At 38.8% G+C, this 23,826-nt stretch overlaps 1 protein-coding gene across 5 annotated transcripts in view; it reads right to left on the reverse strand.

The window, feature by feature from the left end:
* Positions 1 to 23,826, reverse strand: part of G2e3 (G2/M-phase specific E3 ubiquitin protein ligase) — a 37,144-nt gene continuing 13,318 nt past the window's right edge. For 3 of the 5 annotated variants that reach the window (XM_050138883.1, XM_050138885.1, XM_050138884.1), the window contains 11 exons: positions 19,470 to 19,594; positions 18,669 to 18,834; positions 15,976 to 16,082; positions 15,117 to 15,233; positions 12,754 to 12,878; positions 12,519 to 12,648; positions 10,818 to 11,125; positions 7,855 to 8,036; positions 4,100 to 4,272; positions 2,255 to 2,445; positions 1 to 1,648 (listed from right to left, as the gene is read on the reverse strand). In XM_050138883.1, the coding sequence (XP_049994840.1) occupies positions 1,389 to 1,648; positions 2,255 to 2,445; positions 4,100 to 4,272; positions 7,855 to 8,036; positions 10,818 to 11,125; positions 12,519 to 12,648; positions 12,754 to 12,878; positions 15,117 to 15,233; positions 15,976 to 16,082; positions 18,669 to 18,834; positions 19,470 to 19,594 (1,884 nt within the window). In that variant the 3' untranslated portion in view covers positions 1 to 1,388. Of the gene's footprint in view, positions 1,649 to 2,254; positions 2,446 to 4,099; positions 4,273 to 7,854; positions 8,037 to 10,817; positions 11,126 to 12,037; positions 12,107 to 12,518; positions 12,649 to 12,753; positions 12,879 to 15,116; positions 15,234 to 15,975; positions 16,083 to 18,668; positions 18,835 to 19,279; positions 19,392 to 19,469; positions 19,595 to 23,826 lie in introns of all 5 variants that reach the window. The other 2 variants (XM_050138887.1, XM_050138886.1) reach the window with 2 other exon arrangements.

Below are 23,826 nucleotides of genomic sequence, written 5' to 3' on the forward strand. Positions count from 1 at the left end.
AACCTCCCATGATTTTTCGGACTGAAACTTGGGGCTTTGTCTTCCCTATCCTCGCTAATGGATTCAGGCACTAGATTTGCAAAGCCACAGATATAAAGGTGGTACTATGAGGGGCTCCTCTGCTTAGTTGTTTGTCAAGGCAGGGTCTCCTGTAGCCAAGAATGGTCTTGACCTTGCTCTCACTCCTGCTCCTCCTGCCTCAGCCCCCCCCCCCCCCGAGCATGGATTACAAGTATGTGCCATGATACCTTGCTAGAGACTATCTACACCTTGAACTGATTAAGAACATGATTTCCTGTTGCTCGTGGCAGATTCATACAATCAAAAGATAACCACGGCTGGGGACATTGGTGTACATCATGACCCCAACACCCAAGTGACTAAGGCATGAGGATTGCAAATTTATAACAGGTGGGGCTCTATAGACAGACCCTACCACAAAGCAATAAAAGATTGAAAAATAAATAGTTTATAAAGAATATACAAAATACATTACTTATATCTATGTGGCAAAATTAGAGTGTTTTTTTTTAACTATTTGTAGTTTTAAATTATAATTTATTCATTGCTTATACAATGTATCTTTTGAAAGCAAAGGTTAACTACAGAATGCTGTGGTGATATCTTACCAGTCATAGGACAGTCTTGATAATAAATAGCTGCAATCTAGCCAAACCTGACAGTCAAGAGACATACAGAATGAGATGTACATCCTAACGTACTCAGAAGTACAACTGAAGAGCCAGCAGCAGTGCTTGTAAGCCTACGGAGCACCAATAGACTCCAGAGTTATTTGTCTAGCTCTGCTTCTTATATAGGACCTTCAATGAGTCCTTATTTGTTGTATTGTTCACAAAATACAAAAACATTTAAAACTTAAACCCTAGAAAAGCATATCTATAGCTCTGATTTATGAGATGACTTTCTAACTTTTCTACTTAATGCTTTAAAATATAGAAATATGACAGCCTTTCTACATAATTAATTCCAGGAAAATCAGACAACATAGAGAAAAACAACATAAGACAAACGAAACATACAAAAAAAGAAAAAAAAAAACTCTATGAAGGTGATTCCTAATTGAAAAAGCAAGGGAACAGGTTTTTCTTATGTCATGCTAATATAGCCGAGCACCTGTACAGCAGAATAGTTTGCACAACCATTCGAAAGAGATTCATATTGAAGTTATAAAGAAAGCATAGTCATAGGAAGCTATCACTGGATACTAGAATGTCTTGACCGAACCTTCAGTGGTTCAGAAGCCAAAACATCCCTTTATAAGAGAGTCATAAACTTTAGTGAGCCAGGAAGCTGGCCAGAATGTTCAAAAGCCATGATTAATAGCAATAACTTTATCAATAGCAGCTTTTAAAAAAGCATCTCTTCATTTATGTCCACGGTAGTGAGCGAGACCCTTCTTCCTTTTCTAGTCTTAGAGTGTCTCTTATGGCAAAATCCATACTTTCTTGAAACTCTTGAAATGTGTTGGTGATCGGCAGAGCTAAGCAGTGATCACATTTGTTTCCAACAGGAAAATCCACGTGGAGACATTCAATTGAAGGAAGGGGCTTAAACCCAGCAGGTGGAACGGAACTACAGCCGGTTGCAAAAATAAGAATGTCTTTCATTGTAGTTGTAGATTTGCCATCTGAAAAGTTAGCAATTAAAGAGAAAAGAAAATTAAACCTACAAAACATAGTATTGTCGGTTAGACACGTTCTCAATCAGACTGCGAGGACTGACTGATGAGTCCGGCATCCACCCCTTAAGGACAAGCACGCTAAGCAGGACAGTCAGCAAGTGAATCTTAGTGTAGGAAAATCAATCAGCCCACCCTCATTTATGTAATAATTAACAGATGCTGAAGCAAACACTTTATGTAAGAAAATTACAACTTGAAAGTTAAAACTCCCTTTAAAGAATGGAATAATACAGTTAATGTTGACAAATACTAATAATGGTGCAGTGGATAAAGCAGAGAGTTTATGATCACCAATTTGACTTTAAATTAAAAAAGATTAAGTGGAGATCTTTAATCTTGCTCTTTGCTTGTTTTTTTGTTTTTAAAGAAAATCACTTTCCAGCTTAAACTATGTGTGTGTGTGTGTGTGTGTGTGTGTGGTGTGTGTGTTATGTGTGTGTTAGATGTGTATGGAATAACTTGTTTCCTTTGCAAACACAAATAACAGCTTATTAAGTCTTCTTAATGGCAAGAGCAAAACCCTAATAAACATATTGAAAAGAATTCACATACCCTCTACAGCCTGTAAGTAACTGTTCCAGAACCTCAAGGTCTGTCCATTGGGTAATCCACGGACTGTGAAAAGATCACTAAGGGTTTTTGCAGAGAGATTCTCAGGTTTACAACAGAGAATTTTATGAAATACGTCTGGGTAAGCTTGAATCTTCTCTAAAACACCAAGTATTTTCAGACCCTGCTTAAAACTGAAGAAAAGAAATAATGAGCAAACATACATACATGTATACATACAAGTTTTATAATAAATCTATCTGGCATTTTATAAACAACTGCTTAAAAAAAGAAAACAGTCCCATAAAACTACATGCATTTAGACATAATATAAACTACTAGAATATACTTTCTCATCAAGAAGAAATGCATTAATGATTATTTTAAATCACTATCTTAAAAACTGTATTTTATTCAAAGTGACAAATACTATTTATCATAGTTTGACAAACTGCTCCTTCATAATATGGTTGTTAAAGGAAAATCCCTGAGTAATTCCCTGTGCATAGGGTGACTCTTGACATTGCTCTTGGTTGCCTACCCAACCATATGGTAAAACCTTACTGACAGAGGGACCCTGAACCTTGACAGACAGACAGACAGACAGACAGACAGACAGACAGACACACACACACACACACACACACACACACCTTGCTTAGCAACTGATGGGAGCACAAGCAGAGACCCACAGCCAAATGCTAGGCGAAGTTTCGGCAATCCTGAGAGACTCACAAAAATCAACTAATCAGGGTTCACAGAGACTGAACTGACAATCAGGAAGCCTGAATAGGTCTGAGCGAGGTCCTCTGCAAACATTTTATAGTTGTGCAGCTTGGTGCTCCTGTGGGACTCCAAACAGTGGGAGCAGGGGCTATCTCTGACTCCTTTGCCTGCTTTTGGGACCCTTTTCCTCCTACTGAGTTGCATTATCCAGCCTTAATATGAGGTGTGTACCCAGTCTTATTGTTACTTGTTATGTTGTGTTTTGGTTGTTATCTGTGAGAGGACGGCTCTTTCATGAAGGGAAGAAGAGTAGAAGATCTGGGGGAGAGGGGAGATGGGGAGGGGCAGGGAGGAGAGGAGGAAGGGAACTGCAGTCAGGGCACATGAGGGAAGAAAAAATACAAAAAGAATTCTGGCCAGGTGTAGAAGCACATTTCCTTAAACGTCAGCAGAGGTGGCGGGATCTGAGTTTGAGGGCAGTCTAGTCTACACACACAACATAACAAGTAAAGATCCTATCTGAAAGAGGAGGAGGTTGGGAAGAGCTTGAGAACTCTCAAGTTTTTGAAAGTACAAAGGGTTAAGAGTAATGCTCTGAAGAGTGAATTAGAGATGGCTCTTCCCGAGAACCAGGCTTAATTCCCAGTACACACAGGGCAGCAGACTACAACTGTCTGAAACTTCATTCCCTCCTCTGGCTTCTGTGGGCACCAGACATGCATACAGGGAAACACCCATATATGGTGTGTGTGTGTGTGTGTGTGTAAATCCCCTTAGAAAGAGCACGAATCAGCTCAGTATTTCAATTAAAGAATGGTCAGTACTATGTTACCAGAAGATGACAGAGTCCAACCGTCATCACATGGATGAGTAGAGAGAGCAGGTCAAGTGGTTACAGTGAGTTTCCATTAGAAAACTGCAACTAATTCAAGTGCTGATTGTTTCTCCTTGAAGATCGCATTCATGAGTTCTGAGCAGAGTTAGAGCGAACTTCTGGTGGGAGGCTAAGCTTTACACAGTGTCATTTTAAATAGCATTAACATTCTCTGAAATTAGAAATTCATGCTTATTACCAAAAACCACTTTAAATTAGATAGAATCTTTAACATAGAAACCACTTACCTCTTCAAGGGTTCTTGGACTCTCTTAATAACATGGTAGAAAAGGATGTCTTTTACCAACACGTGTTTATCACTTAATGTTGTTATAAGTCTTAAGCATCCAATATTCTCTAGGTAGCTAGAGCATTCGTTTATTGCTGACTTTAAGCTGTTCATATCAGCTGCAGCATTTATCTGTAACACAGGAGAAGAAACATTTATTCTGAATGAGACCAAATTTAAGATGATACATATTCTATATTCCATTTAAAAATGGGTACGTATGTGGGTTTCTATGAATACAGGTGCCGATGGGGATCTGGAGTTTAAAGTGGTTGTGACTTGGCTGCCATGAATGTTGGGAATTAATATGGATCTTCTGCTAAAAACAGCACCATGTCTTTTTATGTGTCTTTTGAGACAATGTCTAACTGGAGACCTTGGCTAGCTTAGACTTCTCTATGCAGAGCAGCTGATCATGAGTACAGGATGTGCCCACCATGGCCTCCCAAGAGCTGGAACTGAAGGTGTGCAGCAACTGCTCCAAACCACAGCCTGCACTCTTAATTACTGGACCATCCGTCCAGTCCTGTATTCAACTCTTCAGGACAACAGGGTGGAATAGAATTATGCCCAGAAATAAATTAGAGAAGTCCTTTACCACCCTGGAAACCATATGATGGAAAGAGAAAAAAAGAAAAAAAATTAACGTGCACAGATTGCCTTCTGACACCCACATGTGCACTATGGCATGAACACATGCCACACCAACAAATACTACAGGCTATAATGTGCAGATTTTAAACATCTATGCATTCTTTTTTTTTTTTTAAAAATGTATTTATTTATGATGTATACAATATTCTGTCTGTGTGTATACAGGCCAGAAGAGGGCGCCAGACCTCATTACAGATGGTTGTGAGCCACCANGGTCCTCCCCACTCCGTCCATGTCTAGGAAGGTGAACATCCAAACTGGCTAGGCTCCCACAAAGCCAGAACATGAAGTAGGATCAAAACCCTATGCCATTGTCCTTGGCTTCTCTTCAGCCCTCATTGTTCGCCATGTTCAGAGAGTCCGGTTTTATCCCATGCTTTTTCAGTCACAGTCCAGCTGGCCTTGGTGAGCTCCCAATAGATCAGCCCCACTGTCTCAGTGGGTGGGTGCACCCCTCATGCTCCTGACATCCTTGCTCGTGTTCTCCCTCCTTCTGCTCTTCATTGGGACCTTGGGAGCTCAGTCTGATGCTCCAGTGTGGGTCTCTGTTTCTATCTCCATCCATCGCCAGATGAAGGTTCTATGGTGATACTAAGCAAGTTTTGTAATTGAGTGTCTGATACCAGTATTTCTGACATAGTAAGACCACAATTGTAGTCTCAAAGATGTTTAATTAAACAGAGACATTCGGATCAAAAGAAAATATACCTATTAAGATAACAACTGCTGTTACTTTGACCCACTCATGTGTAACCTAAATACCAAGTCTGATTACCATCTCAAGTGATATGACCCCTTACGAAGAAGTACAGAAAACTTCTTCAGGATGGATAGAAAGCCCTTGCTGTATATGTTGGTTTAGAAACTAATGTTGGTTGTGCTAAAGATAGGAGCCTAATGCTCTAATAAACAGTGAATTCTACCAATGGAAGGGCACAAAGAAATTTTGTACCACTGAATGTAGCATAAATATCATGCTTTGGAATATTTTCTGATAAAAATGGCAGGCTGTCTTCATTTTACAACCATTTGTATTTACTACTGAAACTCTTGAATTCATGAGCACTTTCAGACATGTAAGACCTTTTCACGGGTTTATATCATTGTTTTTTTTTTTTCCTGGATGCTCTTTTGATACAGCAAAGCCAAAACATTGGGTGCCTGAGTAACTCATAGAGGTTTTTTTTTTTTTTTAAATGTATTTATTTATGATGTATACAATATTCTGTCTGTGTGTATACAGGCCAGAAGAGGGCGCCAGACCTCATTACAGATGGTTGTGAGCCACCATGTGGTTGCTGGGAATTGAACTCAGGACCTTTGGAAGAGCAGGCCATCTCTTAACCGCTGAGCCATCTCTCCAGCCCACATCTATGCATTCTTATACATACCCTAAACACTGTCAAACTGTATGGCAGTATACTACATTAATGCTCATCTTCTGTGCTTTTTCTACAATTTGAATTCAGAGATCAAGATATTATTAATTCAGCATTCTGTCTTCAATGATAAACCAGTTCAGCTCACATAGCATTTAATAACTAAATGAATGAGCAAACAGGATATAGTCAAAATGGAACTTTTGGAAGAATCAGTAGAAGAAATATTAGAAAAAAATCCGAGTTTGATATAGTCTCACTAGAAATAATAAAAGTCAGACACACCACTTTTATATACTAATAACTAGGATATACTTGGGAAAATATAATAAGAAAGAATAAAAATGCTCCCTTTTCTTATAAATAAGTATTTGAGAAAAAAGCAAAGAAAATCTTTGGACTGGGGCAAGTAATTAGCTTTTGTCTTAGAACAGAAAGAAGGCTCAGCAGATGGAATCTTTTGCCACACAAGGATAAAGACGTGAATCCCATCCCGAGTCGCAGGGTACAGGGAGAAAACTGACTCCTAAAAGCTGTATCGACTGCTTACCTACAAATGTGTGCCACGACAGCACGCAACATACACATATATGTAAAACATGCCAGGCTTGGCAAACTCACTCTAAAATTTACAAAGGGTAGGTATAGCAGTAAAGAGCACTTGTTGCTGTTTCAGGGTGGGAGTTCTGCTCTCAGTGCCCACACAGAGATTCACACATATAACATAAAAGGAAACCTTTGGAAAAAATACTTGTGATTTTAACAAGGCCTGGTGGCACCTGCCTATCTAAAATCCCATCACTTGGGAGGCTGAGGAAAAGATTAAGAGGTCAGACCAGTCTGGGCTACAGAGGACCTAGATCAAAAATAAAACCCAAAGGACTCTAGTATCAGATGACTAAGGCATCAACCTTTCTGTACGGAACAACGAAAGGATTCTCTGCTTCTCAAGTGAGACATTCACTGTTAAATGAGTTGGACATCACCAGGCAAGCAAATGGAACTGCATCTCCTTTTAAAATGCTATGTTCAAGGCCTACTAGACATGCCAGCACTCCTTCAGTTCCGGCACTCAGGAAAGCAGACAAGTGGGTCTCTGATTTTGAGGGCAGCCTACTCTTCATAGTGAGTTCCAAGCCATCAAGGGCTGTCCATCAAGATCGAAATAACCAGAAAAAAAAAAAAAAAAAAAACATAAATACTCTATCACTTCAGTTCCTTTAGTGAATCATATGATTTCTCCTCATCACATACATGAGGATTGACAAACACAGACTGGTCAGACAAACCCTTATCCTCAGGTCTCCCCTTACAAAGGAAAGTTTATCTGCTTCTAGGATGCATTATGGAACTTGCCTGACTATTTGTCCAGTCTTGGCCACTCTGACTGTAAATCTATGCAACATTAAATAACATGGAACCTATCACAATGTTCATTTCTATCTAGCTGACTCTTACCTTTCTTTTTTGTTACAAGACAGGATCTCAAGTTGTAGCTCTTAAAATTGAACTCTTAAATGGTGAGATTTGTATAGACATGTTCAACCATGCAGAGGCCAGACTGGTTTCTGACTTGGTTCTGAGCTCTTTGGGTAAACATAACAGAGCCATCACTTATATTAAAATGCAGCTAGAATATAATTTATATTTTAATAAACAAATCTCTTTTTTTTTTTTTTACCTTGAATATAATCTGTGTTACTTCAAAGTCTGAAACATCATCTAAAACTGGCACGGTATTTTCTGGTCCATAAACAAGACAGTTGAACAAAGTCTCAGAAAAGAAACCAGGAGAAGGACCACCATGAACTAAGGAAATGGCAAGCATTTTGCCAGCTTCATAGTAAAGGTTCTCTTTCAGAGCTGTAAATACAGATAAAAAAATAACTCAACAAATTAAAAAAACCCATCATTTAAAATGAAGACATAGATAATAGTTAAAAAATAATTTAAAAATCTAAGCACTTGTAAAATAACCATAAGAAACTACCATCCTGTATATGGACCTTCCCAAGAACTCTGTTGAATAGCTTCACCCTGGATATAGATAACCAATTATAGAACAAAGTGTAAATCTACGGGGAAAGTAAACTACCTATAACCAGAGGCTGCAGTGATGGCTCAGCGGTTAAGACACTTGCAGAGGACACGACTTTACTTTCGGCACACACGTGGTGGTTTGCAACAACCTGTAACTCTAATTCAACGGGACCTGGCATCCTTTTCTGACCTTTGAAGGCACCAGACACAAGTGGGATACACACATACATTCAAGCAAAATACTCATTCACATGAAATAAAAATATAATCTTTAAAAATGTGATTATAGTTAATTGTATCACAATAAATGTAAATCCTCTGGCTTACTTTTGTCTGTCATTAAATCTATACATAGTTGGGTTCTGCTATATTAGATCTGAAACTTGAATTAGTTAAAAAGTATAGCTATTAGATGCATGAAACTAGAATAGACTACAGTACAAAGCATCCCTTACAGGGCTGGAGAGATGGCTCAGAGGTTAAGAGCATTGCCTGCTCTTCCAAAGGTCCTGAGTTCAATTCCCAGCAACCACATGGTGGCTCACAACCATCTGTAATGAGGTCTGGTGCCCTCTGCTGGCCTGCAGGCATACACACAGACAGAATATTGTATACATAATAAATAAATATTTTTTAAAAAAAAAGCATCCCTTACTCGTGGCTATCCAGGTTATGGCATTTTTAACTGTGAGACATAATGTTGCAATCACTATCGGTTTACATATTCTTGCTCAAATACATCATCTGATCAGATCAATTCATATATATGGTATCAAAGGATATGAACATTTTTAAGGTTGTTTATAGATTTACTCCCATATCACACAGTTACATCATTAAGTACCTTGTAAATAGGTTATTCACAATGTGTTAGCAACTATGATGGGTGAGAAAGATATATAAATGCTAGTTTATACTTTAATAGTTCTTTAAAACAATTTATTAAAAACTAACACTTAAAGTATATTTTTGACAATAATCATATTTGCAGCTACAGTCCACAGCTGAAAAGACTCGTATGCACAGAGGGTAAGGAAATGAAAGACTTGAATCAGGATTTAGAGCACATTTCTGTGCTTTACACTGGGCCACAGCTACCTTGAGAGTTAACACAACTATTTAGCATGGTATGGGGGAGGGCAGAGAACTAAATTTACACTATAAATAGAAAAAACAATTATGCTTCAGTTAATGATGAAGGAAGAAACTGAAATGTAATAAATCTTACTCCTTTTCAATTTCCTTGTTGTAGGAAAAACTCTTAAAAACACTCAATTGTTGTTTTCAAGTGTTTATTTCAACCAAAATACATCTTTACCAACAGTAAAGGCAGAAAGGAACATAAGAAATTTTTAAAAGAAAACCTTTAATCGCAGCACTTTAGAGGCAGAGGCAGCGAAATCTCTGCGATGAGTTGGAGGCCCCGTCATGTCTACAGAGGAGTTCTAGGACAGCCGGGGATACACAGAGAAACCCTGTCGCAAAACAAAACAAAAAGGCAAAACAAAACAAAACCAAACAACAACAAAAGGGGGAGGAACCTTATATACAAAATACATATAAGACTCACTCCCAAGGTAACAGCCCCGAACTTGCTTTGCGTTTCCAAGACTCTGGGCTAAGCCCCTTAGTGCATTAAAAAAAAAAAAAAAATCAAGTTACACATGAATAATAAAAAAATTAAACACAAATTCCATGTTGTAAACAGACACACACACAGTGCTTAATTATAAAAAAGAACAAAGGCTAGGTGTGGTGGCACACACCTTTTATCCCAACACTTGGGAGGCAGAGGCAGGCCAATCTCTAAATAAGACCAGCCTGGTCTACAGAGAAAGTGCAGGACAGCCAAGGCTACATTAAGGACCCTTGTCTCTAAAAACTAAAATGTACAAGAAGACTCCAAATAGTTATCCATTTCATCTGCGGACACTAATCAAATGATATTCAAGAAATAAAGTTTAACACAGTTACAAAATCATTAAACAGATTACTATAATACAGATAAAAGAATTGCTTTTTTAAAAATATGTGCTGTCTACGTGTGTGCATAGAGTAGAGGATGCCCGAAGAAGGCACAGGTGCTGGACACCTGAACCAGGACTTTCAGGTAGTTATGATCGGCTTGATGTGGGTGCTGGGAATGCACTCAGGTCCTCTGCAAGCAAAGCAAGCGTTCTTAACCACTGAGCCATTTCTCCAACCACAGGTATTCTGAAATCTTTATTTTAAAAATAGCAAATTCTCATTCACCAACAAATGGAAATTATTTATTCCAGATATACCTAAAGAATCATAATTAAAAACCAACTCTTTGGTTTTGGCTATACATGCTATCTGCAGTATGTATAATTGCTGCGAATTAGGTCAGTACGATAAATAACCAGGCCAGCTCAAGAATAACAGTTATATTTTAATGGTTGTAAGGGGAAACTCAGGCTGTAAGAGCGGGAGGGCCGACTTCCTGTCTGTCCGGAGGGAGCGCGCAGGAAGAGCGCGCATCTGGGTCCTCCCAGTTTTCTTTCCTGGGCTCCAGGTAGCCACACCTTAACTAGATGTGACTGGTTGACAGAGTTTCACCATCATATAATAATAAATAATTACCTTGAGAATTGAGAGACAAGTTCTTTGACAAAGACCCTTCAAACAAAGATGAATTCTCAAGATGTTCCATTAAGTGACTCAGAAATTCCTGCTTTGATACAGGATGTTCTCTTCTAAATTTTTCGTTTTCATCAATGTATACTACTTCAATGGTGTATGCAGGGTTAAACTTCTGACCCTGGAACTGCTCCAAGGCACTCCTCCACACATTGGCTTTGTTGATCCATAATCTCTTAGTTTTCTTTTTAATTTGGAATCCTAACTCTACCAATATTGTTGAAATGTCTCTCTTAAACTTGCTGCCTTGCCTAGAAAACACAAATTTGAATAAAGAACATTACTTTAAAGCAGTTTATATGAAACAACAGATAGACATTAAAGTTGCAGTTCTTTTTTTTGTTCTGTTTTTAAGTTCAAAGAGATAGTCTTTTGATGATACTAGAACCAAATCCAAAATTGTTAATCTGATTGTCTACTTTTAAATTCCACCAATCTAATCATCCACCAATCGTTTGCAAGAATACTGAGGATTATTTGAATGTCTAATTCAGTGGACTCAAATTTAAGGGTATGAAGTTCAAATTTTAACTTCCTGGCCAGTAGCTAAAATAACCTGATTGCAGCAATAATGTACTTTCCATAGTGCAGCTATAATTGATAACAGAGCTAAAATTATCAACAGAACTCACACTCCCTTATGTATCTTGCAGTCTAGACCTAGACCAACAGCATCATTTATGAACTAATTAAAAGGCAAAGCGTGAGCCACAAGGCAAGTCTGCACAATCAGAACCTCTGTGGGTTAGCGTGCATGTGAAGCACACGAGTTATGTTTTCCATCAGCAGAGAGAACTAATAAACTCAATGTGCACGGATCATCTCTCTCTAACACTGTCCTGCTCAAAGACTGCAGCCATATTTTATTATTGCAGCTGATTCCTTGATCCTTGGGAATATCAATGCTGCTCCTCAAGCCATGACTGGACATTGGAACAGACACAAGCAATCAGTTATCTCTAATGCAACATCTTTGCAAATCTAAACATTAAAATTATTTTCAAACTATATAAATACAACACAATGAATGATTTTCATTTAAAAGTAACCAATTATTAGAGAGTGCTTTTCAGTTGAATTAGCAAAGAGAAATTATTGGCTCGAGTATCCTGACATTAACTGTGTATGAAGTAAACAATGGCTGTTAACATCAAGAAACCAACCTTGGTGTTAAACAGGACTTTTTTACAGAGGGACGCTGTGCGCTTAAAAACAGAACATCTTGCTTTAGTCTGAAATCAAATAATGTTGTAAAGATATTTTCCAGTTTATATCTTTAAAATTAATTGATAGTATGAAGTACAAAATAAGAAAATTACTAAAATTGATTAATGTAGCCTGCTACCTTGCTTTCTGTTTTTCCTCCCCCACTCACTCCTCCCTTCCTATATGATACGTGTTCTCAGGTATCCCAGGATGGTCTCAAATTCATTATGCAGCTGAGACCCCTGGTGTGTGACCACGCGAGGTATTCGGTTTCCTCCCCTTTCCTGACTTCAACCATCCCATGTTGGGTCTTACACTTGGAAAATCATTTTTCTAAACAACTGTATAATCAGCTAATATCCTAAGTGTGTGTGGCACCTGAAGTCATAATTTCCTTCATAGCGATTTTTTGTATTTTTCTAAAATTAAAACGCATACCTCTGTAATTCTTTATGATGGGTTCCAGCTGACTGTCTGGGGAGCTTAGATGACGGCTCTTCCAACAGGCAATCAGTAACTGTCACATTAGTAGAGTTGACTAATGGGTGTTTGGGGGCCTTTCGGAAATCTACATATTTAAATCCTGAGGTTAGCTTAACAGATACACAGGCAAACGTTTTCAACAACATGCACTTAAACAAAAGCAACTTTATTCAAAACGACAAGATTTTACCTGCACCGTAGCTGATTCTTCTACAGTCCAAACACTCCCAGTTTTGTTCCAGTAACTGCAGCGAGGAGCAGGCCACATGTGTTCCGCTAGACCCACAACACTGACAGCGCTTTACTTCCCATTTGCTGAGGACACAAAGAAAAGTCTGTTTGCACGTCTGGGAGACCAGGATGCCATTCAGATTACCACCTAAAGTCCAGTCAGACACCATACCAGCCTATCAGCGGAAGGAAAGACTACACCTTTAAGATTTCATTTCTTCCACAAAGTACTGAGTGACTTATGCAGGGTCTAGCTAGGCACTCCAGGTCCAGTGATCTTCCAACCTCATCCTCCCTAGTGCTGGGTTCTAGAATGCCATATCACATCTGACTCTAAAATATTTTCTCTTTCATTAAATGTTTATAATCTCTTCCACTACACATCCTGAACTTAAAAACCTAAATGAATACATGCATACATACATACATATATATGTATATATATATATACACGCAGAAAGAATATAAATATCAGAAAGCTTTATAATAGGGATCAAACATTTTCCTTTACATTTGGAGATAGATTACATTCGTAGAAACAAACTACTGTTCAGTGTTTCCAAAACCAAACAAATAAGTATTGCTCTGACATCAGGTTTCGTGCACTGCAGTCAAATCTAGAGTTTGTTCCTGGCTCATATTCATATTCTCTCTCATCTCTGTTCCCCTCGCCTTGTCGCCACACAGGTCTACAAATTAGGGTTTTGATTGCTGTGATAAAACCAAGATCAAAACTAACTTGGGGAGGAAAGTGTTTATAGGACCATCACTGAGAGAACCAGGCAGGAACCTGGAGGCAGGAGCTGATGCAGAGGCCATAGAGGGGTGTTGCTTACTGGACTGCTCCCCGTGACTTGCTCAGCCTCTTATAGAACCCAGAACCACCAGTACAGGGATGACACCACCCACAATGGGGTGGGCCTATCAGATCAATTACTAATTAAGAAAACTTATGGAGTTCCCCCTTCTCAGAGTATGTTTTGTCGCGCTGACATAAAGCTGACCAGCACTCAGTAGAAAGCAAAGGTGTTGGACACAAAGCTTCTTTCACACTGTGTGGGTGCGAGAATGCAATCTTTTGTACAGAAACAAATACATTCCCTGAATATATGGAAACATGGGTGGCAAGTCAGGGAGCTGTCTTCTAACCCACGTATGTGTGGGCACTGGTACCTGACCCCTCCTCAAACAATCAGTCACACTCATGCCTCTAAAAGAAGAGTTTACAACAGACCAGGTCCTCTTCTCAGTCTTTACATAACATGTTGAGCTTTTACAACTTTGAAAGTGGAAAGAACACTATCACGTATATTCTTTAAGAGGAAACTAATCACAAAGGCTAATTTTCCTAAGCTTATACTTAGAGTGAAGTTTCCAACCCAGGTCACCTTGGCTTTAGATCCATGCTCCACACTACACTAAGTTGCCTTTTACCAATACTACCTTTGTCTGAGTAGGATGAAAGAAATACAATTAAATATAAAGCAAGCATCCAGGTAACAGCTTTATGTGTCCCACGAGGGAAGGTAAAAAAAGGATAGCAATCTCAAGTAGGAGATGTAGTTTAGGGGGCCTGCGATATATAGGAAGCTTCAAAAGCTGGCCAGCGCTCAATGATTCTTCACAAGCAGGAGTCGATACAAGGGAATCACTTCACGATAAACAATTCTCAGCATCCTAAGCTTTCTATGTTAAGGGAGACTACATTAGCAGGAACAAGAACATATTTTTACTATTGCATGATTAGGCCACAGATAAGAGACAATGAGGACACATGAGGAGGAACCACCTGCATCACCTCCAGGGAAAGCTTCTAAAGAAGATGATGTCAGAGGTCCCTGGGTCTTGGACTTCTAGCTCTAAAGTAGCATCCAGTCTTCACTTGGTTACAGGAGTGGTATGTAGGGTTAAGCCCAGCCTTAGGGGGCGTGTCCACCTCGGGCTAATGTTTACCTATAAATCCACCGCCCAGCAGCCCCTTCTGCCTCCTGTTCTCCGTGGAACTGTGGGACTGTAAGTCTATTTCCCCATTAAAGCTGTATATATTTTTTTACAATCTGTCTGCATTCATTTACGCCGCTACAGTGGTATGTAATTTACATTGATAGCACACCCTCAACGTGGAACAGAGTCATGAAATTTTACTAAAAAAAGTTAATATATTGATTACAGAAATTTCTCTGTAAACATATGTACTTAATAAACATACTCCATCTTAAGCTAAAACTTCAAACATCCTAAGAGGAAAACTATTTCACTATCGAGATAATCTACAGTATTAGTTAGAACAACTAAAGGCAATGCAGCTCGCAGCAGAAATACCTATTAGGTTCATTATAGTCTCGTCCCTTTTTGCAATGACATCTTCGGACATCACAGCGGTTATGGCTCTGTAACAGATCTTCATAGGCATTTTCTTCTAATTCCCAGGATGCATCTCTATAATGAATAAGATATAAAAATGTGTTGGTCTAACAAAATTGATAATTTCGAAACAAGGACAAAAGTTAGCCTTCTTAGGCTGATCTTCTGAACATAGAAACCCATTGCTACTTTCCCTTGCGGTCAGTTTCACAGCTAACTTTCAAACACTCTGTGAGAAGTTAAACAGAATCTTTGTAAGACCTAGTATTAGTATTTTCCTACTATTTCATTTCTAACTTTGTTGTTATTCCCTAGGCTGGCTTCAAACTAAAGTGCCTTTCCCCAGTTTCTCAAGTGCTGGGATCATTAAGAGTTTGTTTTGATCTTTTTTTCCCTCTCACCCTGACCCAAGACTCCCGCCCAGGTGAGCCTGCACACCTGACACCGCCCAAGGACTGGGATCCCCTTTCAAGTTTATAACCACTACTTGGGATTTCTTGTCTTATGACATTACTAATATTCTTTTCCATTTTAAACCCATTTAGTCAGTCTTAGGTCATCTATGAATACTAACTTAAAGGTGCTATACAAATCACCAGAACTGGACTTAACTGAGAAACTAAGAAACACAGCAGCTAATAAGACACTGATACCATAGTGCCTGTTCTTCAAGACTGGCCACCTGGGAGAAGGCACTTGACCATGTGACATGACTACTTAGCCATAATCACTATTAAAATATAAATTAATTATTTTTAATATTAATAAATACTACATTTAAATGTTTTTTTTGGTCAAAAAGCCAAATGTTACTCACTTTTCAGGAATATGAATTCCCATTCTCAACATCTCTTTCTGAAAGATGTCGGTATTATTGCATAGTGTACACCTAAAGAAAAACACTCCTGCACTTAATGCTTGAACCTACAGCAGAAAATGGAAAATCTATTGTTAGCAATGCATTTCTCATCAGGATGTGAATCATATAACTAACAGAACACATGCTATCTTTCCCTTACTCTATCATGAAAATATTTTCTCTGCCAATAGCTCTTAGAACTATAAGCAACCACCTTCAACATGGAGAGCACTTCCTTCTGTTTAAAAATCGTCTCACAAACACTTAGTTCTTAACCTTTCAGCAGTCCCCGATTTACTTCCTGCAACTTGAATACTCTTCTAGCTTGCTTTCTGCTGCTATGATTAAAGAGGGGTGAGAACAACTCACAAGAGTTGAATTTTGTCTTCAATTCCCAGGTCCCACATCACTGAGGGAAGAAATTCAGGGCAGGAGCCTAGAGGATCTGGACAACCCAGGGCAAGTGTGTTTGGGTAGCCCCTCCTCCACCATCTGTGCTCAACGCCCCACAGACATGCTCACAGCCCAATCTGTTGAAGGCGAAGCCACAACTGAGGCTCGCTCTAACCCAGCTTGTGTTATGTTGCCAAAGCTAACCAGCACAGACGGTTAATACAATTTCATTTCCTAAACATTGCTTTGTCCTCCATAGTAGAAGGAGAAACAATAAAAATCTTCAGTTACTTAACTAGTGCTTATTATTATGTAAGCATTACTATTTTTTATTTGTAACTATGTTGTTTCTCTCCTATAAGGGAAGTACTGACATTTTAAGGGAAGTCTCCATGGCAAGACAGAGAACATGATATTAGGAATACTGTAATTAATAATATGTTTGATATGACATTCTGGCCAAACTGAACTAAGTAATAAGGCTAAACAGGTGGATCAGATCCTGGAGAAGAAAAGCTTCAATGATAGCGTAAATTGATAAAAATACAGTATCTGGAACAGTAAGTAGCTTATAGCAGCGAGACAGCGGTTACAACAGAAAAAGACACAATATAGGAGTTGGACTGATAAGGCTGTGGGACAGATGAAGGATGGCGAAGAAGCAGAGAGAGAAGACTGAAGCTTGGACACCTAGCACATGTTGGGCACACACAGGAAATGTTGCTAGGATACTTCAATCGGTGCAGAGAGAAGAAGCTGTCTTACTAACCATGGGATCTGATACAAAGTACCTGGTAGAAAAGGAAAGCAAGCAGAAAGAAACCAGAGACGAAACTGACCAGCAAGCACAGAATGCGTGGAGGACACCTGGACTCTGATGAGAAATACAAACTGAGTAAACACCATTCTTGCCATTTTAATGTCTAGTCTCTTTTCACCAAATTTCTCTATGTGACAGTCGAAGTAGTTAGAAGTGCTTTGTTTAACCATGTGCTATAAGCTACAGTGGGTCTATTTCTGACCTTAGTTCTAGAATCAAGAGTCTCTATAGATCCTTTTAGAGAGAGTGACTGAAGAGTTAGTGTGCAACTAATTATAACAGTAACTCTTTATTGACATATAATAGCCAAGTTTCTATGTGGACAGAATTCTAAATGCGTTTTTTAAAAACAGCAGTATGGTTTTTGTTAGCAGCATTATTTCTAAGGTCTGTCTTACATCTCACCACAGACAAGCTTGGGGGTGGGTGAGAGAGCGCTCTACAGACTGCTAGATTCCAGCCCTGCTTCTACTTTTCAATGACAAAGTCTTTATTAAAACTCATGAAAACATTAGGTCAAATCTAGGACCTCTCTGTGCTTTATTACTAACATGATGGCCTTCATTAATTACTAACTAACACATCTGTGTTTGAGAATTAACAAACTTACAACCATTTCCAACAAGATAGGCTTCAACTTACCACTTTAAACTAAATAACCTAAGTATTAACGTTCAAGAGAACATTTTTTAAAAAGCAGAAACCAGTCAAGCTGCAATACCTCATTACTCTAGTACTTTTAAGTTTTTTTGTAAATATAGGGTAATTTAACACTTGATACCTTTCAAAAGAATTAAGGACAATAACCAGAAACATTTTACTTTACTAAATAAAATAAAATAAAATCTAAGCTCTATAAACAATATTTTGTTATGTTTTGTGAGACAGGGTTTCTCTGGGTAGCTTTAGAGCCTGCCTCTGCCTCTAAGTGCTGGGAGTTAAGGCCTACACCACCACTGCCCAGCTCTATAAAACAATTTTTAAAAAGTAAATTTTTGTTATTTGGCATTGTTTTGTCTAAATATATGTCAAATATATGTATACTAGATATAAAATACTAAATAATTGGTATCGCTTTCAAAATATTTAAGAATTTTCCAAATAAAGACATTATTACAATTACACTGAATGTTTAGCATTCTGGTGGCTTCTAGTGCGCATTCAACCCAGGGGCCCTGTGCACTCTTGGCAAGCAATCTATCATTGAACTACATCTCTGACCCTATTTTCGGTTTTTATTATACTGTTTATTTGAGTAGAGCGAATACAGATTTATTAAGGGAAACTGAGAAGAGAACTCTCAATAGTAAAATAGGCTCTAAGACAGTAATTCTGATATTTTATGATATTCTATAACATTGACAGCACCAGATTTAAATTCAAATAAGCAAGCAACAGATTTTATATTATAGAGACAAAAATTGCAAAGCTGCATTACCTGTAAGCAGTCTCTGTGAAACCAAGCATTCTTACAACAGGGGCTTCGCAGGACACTGTAAGTAGGAATAGGATCAATGAACTCCAAACAGATGGTACAAGGTAAAGAGTCTCTATACATATTGGATGTCATTGCTTGAACTGGCCGATGTTTCCAGCAAAATGACCTAAAAATGGAAATTATTTAAGAATATATAAGGAAAAAACCATAAATCAGTTAACACTGTAATTTATAGATAATTCCTTTGTTTTACAAATGCATCTAAAACAAATGTGCGCCCTAGAGTTGAAACATTCTAGAGTTGAAAGCCGGATGTGAATAACCTCAGGACCTTTGTAGACATGGTAACTCTGTAGTTTGATCAGATAGAATTACTACAAGAAGTCATGCATTATACAATACAATATTGTATACAAATACACATACATCATGTATCTTACATATATATTATGTATGTATTATAAATTTAGCACAGTTTTAAAAAGCAATTTTACATGGGAATTATATCTTTGGGCTATTTATTTACCATTGTTCTTTAACATTTATATTTTCTTACTTAAAAATTTTTTAAATGTTTACAAGATGTTTTGCCAGTATATACATCTCTGTACCAATTACAGGCTAGGTGACACCAAAAGCCATTAAGAGAAAGCTGGATCCATTGGAACTGAAGTATCAGAGAGTTGTGAGCTGCCACTTGGTGCTGGGTATAAAATCTGGGTCCTGTGGAAGAGCAGACAGTGCTGACTCATCATTCCAGCCCCTCATATTTAATACTTAATTAACAGTTAAATAACTCACGCAAAATTGTCAGTGAACTGGAAAATACATTCGTTCTGAAGTCCACAGGGAAAGTGGTAACTTCGTTTACATCTGGGCACAACACATCCAATTGAAGCACCATTTTTTTTGCAAACTGCACACTTCTAAAAGAAATATGAAAACAGGAGAATTTATCAGTACAATAGCATAATCAAATAGTTAGAGTATTCCTTATAGAGAGACAGAAGATTATTGCCATAGTGATAGTATATTCTATCCTAACCCAAATGAGAAAATTCTAAGATATGTGCTGCGTAGGTCTCTTTTTAGTCAATTTGATGTAAGAGTGCTCAGAGAAAAGGAGCTTCATTCAATTGAGGTAAACGCCTCCATCAGATTGACCTGCAGGCAAGACTCTGGGGGCATTTTCACCATCAGAGATTGGTGTTGGGGGCTCAGCCTATGGTGGCTGGGCAGGTAATCCTGGGTTGTATAGGAAAGCAGGCAGAGCAAGCCATGGGCAACAAGCCAGCAAGCAGCGTTCCTCCATGGACTCTGCTTCTGTTCCTTTTTCTAGGTTTCTGTTTGAGTTCCTTTCCTCAAGTTGGACTGTGACATGGAAATTGAGGTAAAATATACTAGCCGGGAATGATGACTATCACACACCTTTAATCCCAGCACTCAGGAGGCATAGACAAGTGGATCTCTGAGTTTGAGGCCAGCCGGGGCTATACAGAGAAACCCTTCCACGCTGTTTTTGACTATGGTGTTCCTTACAGCACTGGAAGGAAATTGGCGTGGTTTGCTCACCTAAGGGATGCTAAAATTTAGAAAAGCCAGTATCTGTGAACTGAAGTGGAAACACAGTTCTTATAGACATAATTATTCAAGATCTTAAGGTCTCCTTTGACTAGTGTCTTTATGAGGGCAGATTTAAAACACAAGACTGCTGTGGGATAATGTTCTTGTATAATGTAAAGTTTTGTCACTCATACTGGTTTGATAAAATGCTGTTTGCCAGTAGCTAGGCAGGAAGTACATACAGGCTGGGCAACCAGACTAGAGAATACTAGAAAGAGCAAACGCAGAGAGTCAGTCACCAGCCAGACGCAGAGGAAGCAAGAAAAGAATGCCAAGCCACATGGCTAAACATAGATAAGAACTATGGGTTAGCCGGGCAGTGGTGGCACACGTCTTTAATCCCAGCACTAGGGAGGCTGAGGCAGGCCGATCTCTGTGAGTTCAAGACCAGCCTGATCTACAAGAGCTAGTTTCAGGACAGCCTCTAAAGCTACAGAGAAACCCTGTCTCGAAAAACAAAAAAACAAACAAACAAAAAACAAACAACAAAAAAAGAACTATGGGTTAATTTAGGTTGTAAGAGCTAATTAATAAGCCTGAGCTAATAGACTAAAGAGTTTATATAATTAATATTAGCCTCTGTGTGTTTCTTTGGGACTGAATGGCTACAGGACTTCCATCTACAAATGTTGCCCAACATTTGGAAGCTACACCTACATAAAACCTGAGAGAGTTTGAGAAGGGATTCTAGACACAAAAGAATAAAGTCAAGCATGATTTCTTGGTAGCAGCATTTTCTCAGGTAGGCTCTGTTTGCTAGAGGCACACCTCCTTTGAGAGAGACTTCCTGACTCAGCATCAGTGGCAAAAAACCGCACAGTTCTTTAAAGAGGCCCCGCTACCAAACAGTTAAATGATGTTTATGAGCAGTTGGCAGCATGCTTCTTGGCAGCATGCTTCTTGGTGTTGGCATGGACCTAGAAATTCCACAGAGTTGTGGCAATAAATGGGTCTCCTGCCAGTACCTCTACCATGAAGCTAGACTCTCAAAAAGCCAAGGAGTGGTGGAGCCAGCCGCCAAAGTCTCCACTAATCCTAGCCATGTTGTTTAGCAGATTAAAGATTCATACGGCCACAAAAGGGTAAGAGATATACACTAAAGACTAAATAAATAAAGCCCCCAAAACCCTCTAAATGGTTTATACAGTGTTTAAAAAAGTATATGTAGGCTTGGTAGAGAAAAGAAAAAGGACAGAGTAGGTCCTAAAAAACAAATAGAATAGCCAGGTGTGATGGTGTACGCCTTTAATCCCAGCACTTGGGAGGCAGAGGCAGGTGGATCTCTGTAAGTTAGAGGACAGTCTGGTCTACAGAGTGAGTTCCAGGGCAGCCAAAGATACACTGAGAAACACTGTATCAAGAACCAAAAATTAAAAAACAAAAATAAAAGAATTAGAGTTTTAAAAAGCCACATAAAGATGGGAACTACACAGAGAATATGGCTACTGCATGTTATTGTGTTGTCTTTAAATTGCTTGACTACTGAGGAAGGAGCAACAGCTGCTAAAAGACATTTTATTATTAACGCTGCTGGATTAATCAAACCTTTATGTTTTGATGCCTTGACTTCAAAATTTAAGCCAAAAGATATGTTACATTGAAGAGGTTTTGTTTTGCTTCCACAGGAAATGATAGGCTGTGGATTCATTCTGGGTTAAAAAAAAAAAGTAAGGTTTGATCAAGGAAGACCCCGTGAAAAATTTCCAATAAGAATAGACTGCCCAGATGAGCCAACATTTCAGAGTTATCTCTGTTGCAGTAGTCTTCTGAGTTCAAGGCTGACTGAGAGGATCTAGTCTCACAGAATACTCCAGTCAGAACTTGACCATAGTCCTAAATTTTCTTTGGGTCCCCATAATCATCAGGTAGTAGCCTAGAAAACTAGGCACACATTACCCCGCAAAATAGATTATGGATGTTTGTCATTGTTTCATGTGTTGGTTACAAGTTGTTATGGATAATTGATGTAGGAGGTCCTTCTGTATTTGCATTGCTTTCATTGGTTGAATAAAGAAACTGCCTTGGCCTTTTGATAGGGCAAAATTTAGATAGGTGGAATAGACGGAACAGGATGCTGGGAAGGGCAATGTGGCAGACGCCATGGTTCTCCTGCCCAAGACAGACACTGGTTAGACTCATGCTGCCGGTAAGCCACAGTCAAGTGGCGATACACATTAATGGAGATGGGTTAAACTAAGATGTGAGACTTAGCCAGTAAGAGGCTAGAAATAATGGGCCATGCAGTGTTTAAATGAATACAGTTTCTGTGTGATTATTTTGGATGTAAGCTTAGCAGGGCAGGATGGAACAAAAGGACCCACTCCTCTTACAACAGATAATGGTCAGAAAAAAGGCTAAACAAATGAGATTAGATTCAGGGCTCTTGTTTTGAAAAGGAAAAAGGGGGAAGTACTGTGGGATAATGCTCTTGTATACTGTAGTTTTGTCATTCATATTGGTTGAATAAAACACTGGCCAGTAGCTAGGCAGGAAGTATAGGCAGGGCAACCAAACTACAGAATTTTGAGAAGAGAAGAAGGAAAGGCAGAGTCAGTCACTAGTCAGACACAGAGGAAGCAAGGTAAGAATGCCTTACTGAGAAAAGGTACCAAGCCATGTGGCTAAACACAGATGAGAACTACAGGTTAATTTAAGTTGTAAGAGCTATTAACAATAAGCCTGAACTAAGAGGCCAAATAGTTTATAATTGATATAAACCTGTGTGTTTTTTTGGGACTGAATGTCTCTGGGACCAGGTAGGACAAAAACTTCCATCTACACCAGACACTAATAAAACAGGCTATATGAAGACAAAAGATGACCTGGGGTTACACTATTTGTGAACAAGGGACATCGAAAGCTACCAGCAACCATCAGGAGGGAGGGGAATGAACATACAGGAGGAATTCACTTCATAATCTTTAGCAAGCTCCAAATCTCCTAACACTATACTTTGTAACATTCAACTCTAAACTCGTGAGGAACTGTATTTCTGTAATTTCTTATGACAGTCCCGGGAAATAAGACCAAAGTCACTAATAGTGCCATAATAGCGGCACATGCAGAAGACAGTAATTTGAGTATATATCTGAGCCTAAAAATACCTTGGAAAACCCTGATAATGGTCAATGATTCAGGGATTACAGACTCACTGCCATCTCATGGGTTCATCCAGGCCATATGAACAATCCTGGAGAGGATCCTACGGTAGGTTGCTGTGCGATGGTCTTACAGTACACTGTGAATGTGTTGTTCTCTTTAGTTAATAAATAAAGCTGCTTTGGCCTATGGCAAAGCAGGATAGAGCCAGGCGGGAAATCCTGGCAGAGATACAGGCAAAGAAGGGTGGAGTCTGGGAGACACCAGCCACCCAAGAAGAAGCAAGACATGTAGAAAACACCTTGGCCATGTGGCAATACATAGATTAATAAACACAGTTTAATTTAAGATGTAAGAGCTAGCTAGTAATAAGCATGAGCCATCAGCCAAATATTTCTAATTAGTATCAAGCCTGAGAAGTTATGCAGGAACTGGC

The sequence above is a fragment of the Alexandromys fortis genome, unplaced genomic scaffold (assembly GCF_014885135.2).
Source record: "Alexandromys fortis isolate MF-2015 unplaced genomic scaffold, M_Fortis_MF-2015_v1.1 scaffold_35, whole genome shotgun sequence".
NCBI lineage: Eukaryota > Metazoa > Chordata > Mammalia > Rodentia > Cricetidae > Alexandromys > Alexandromys fortis.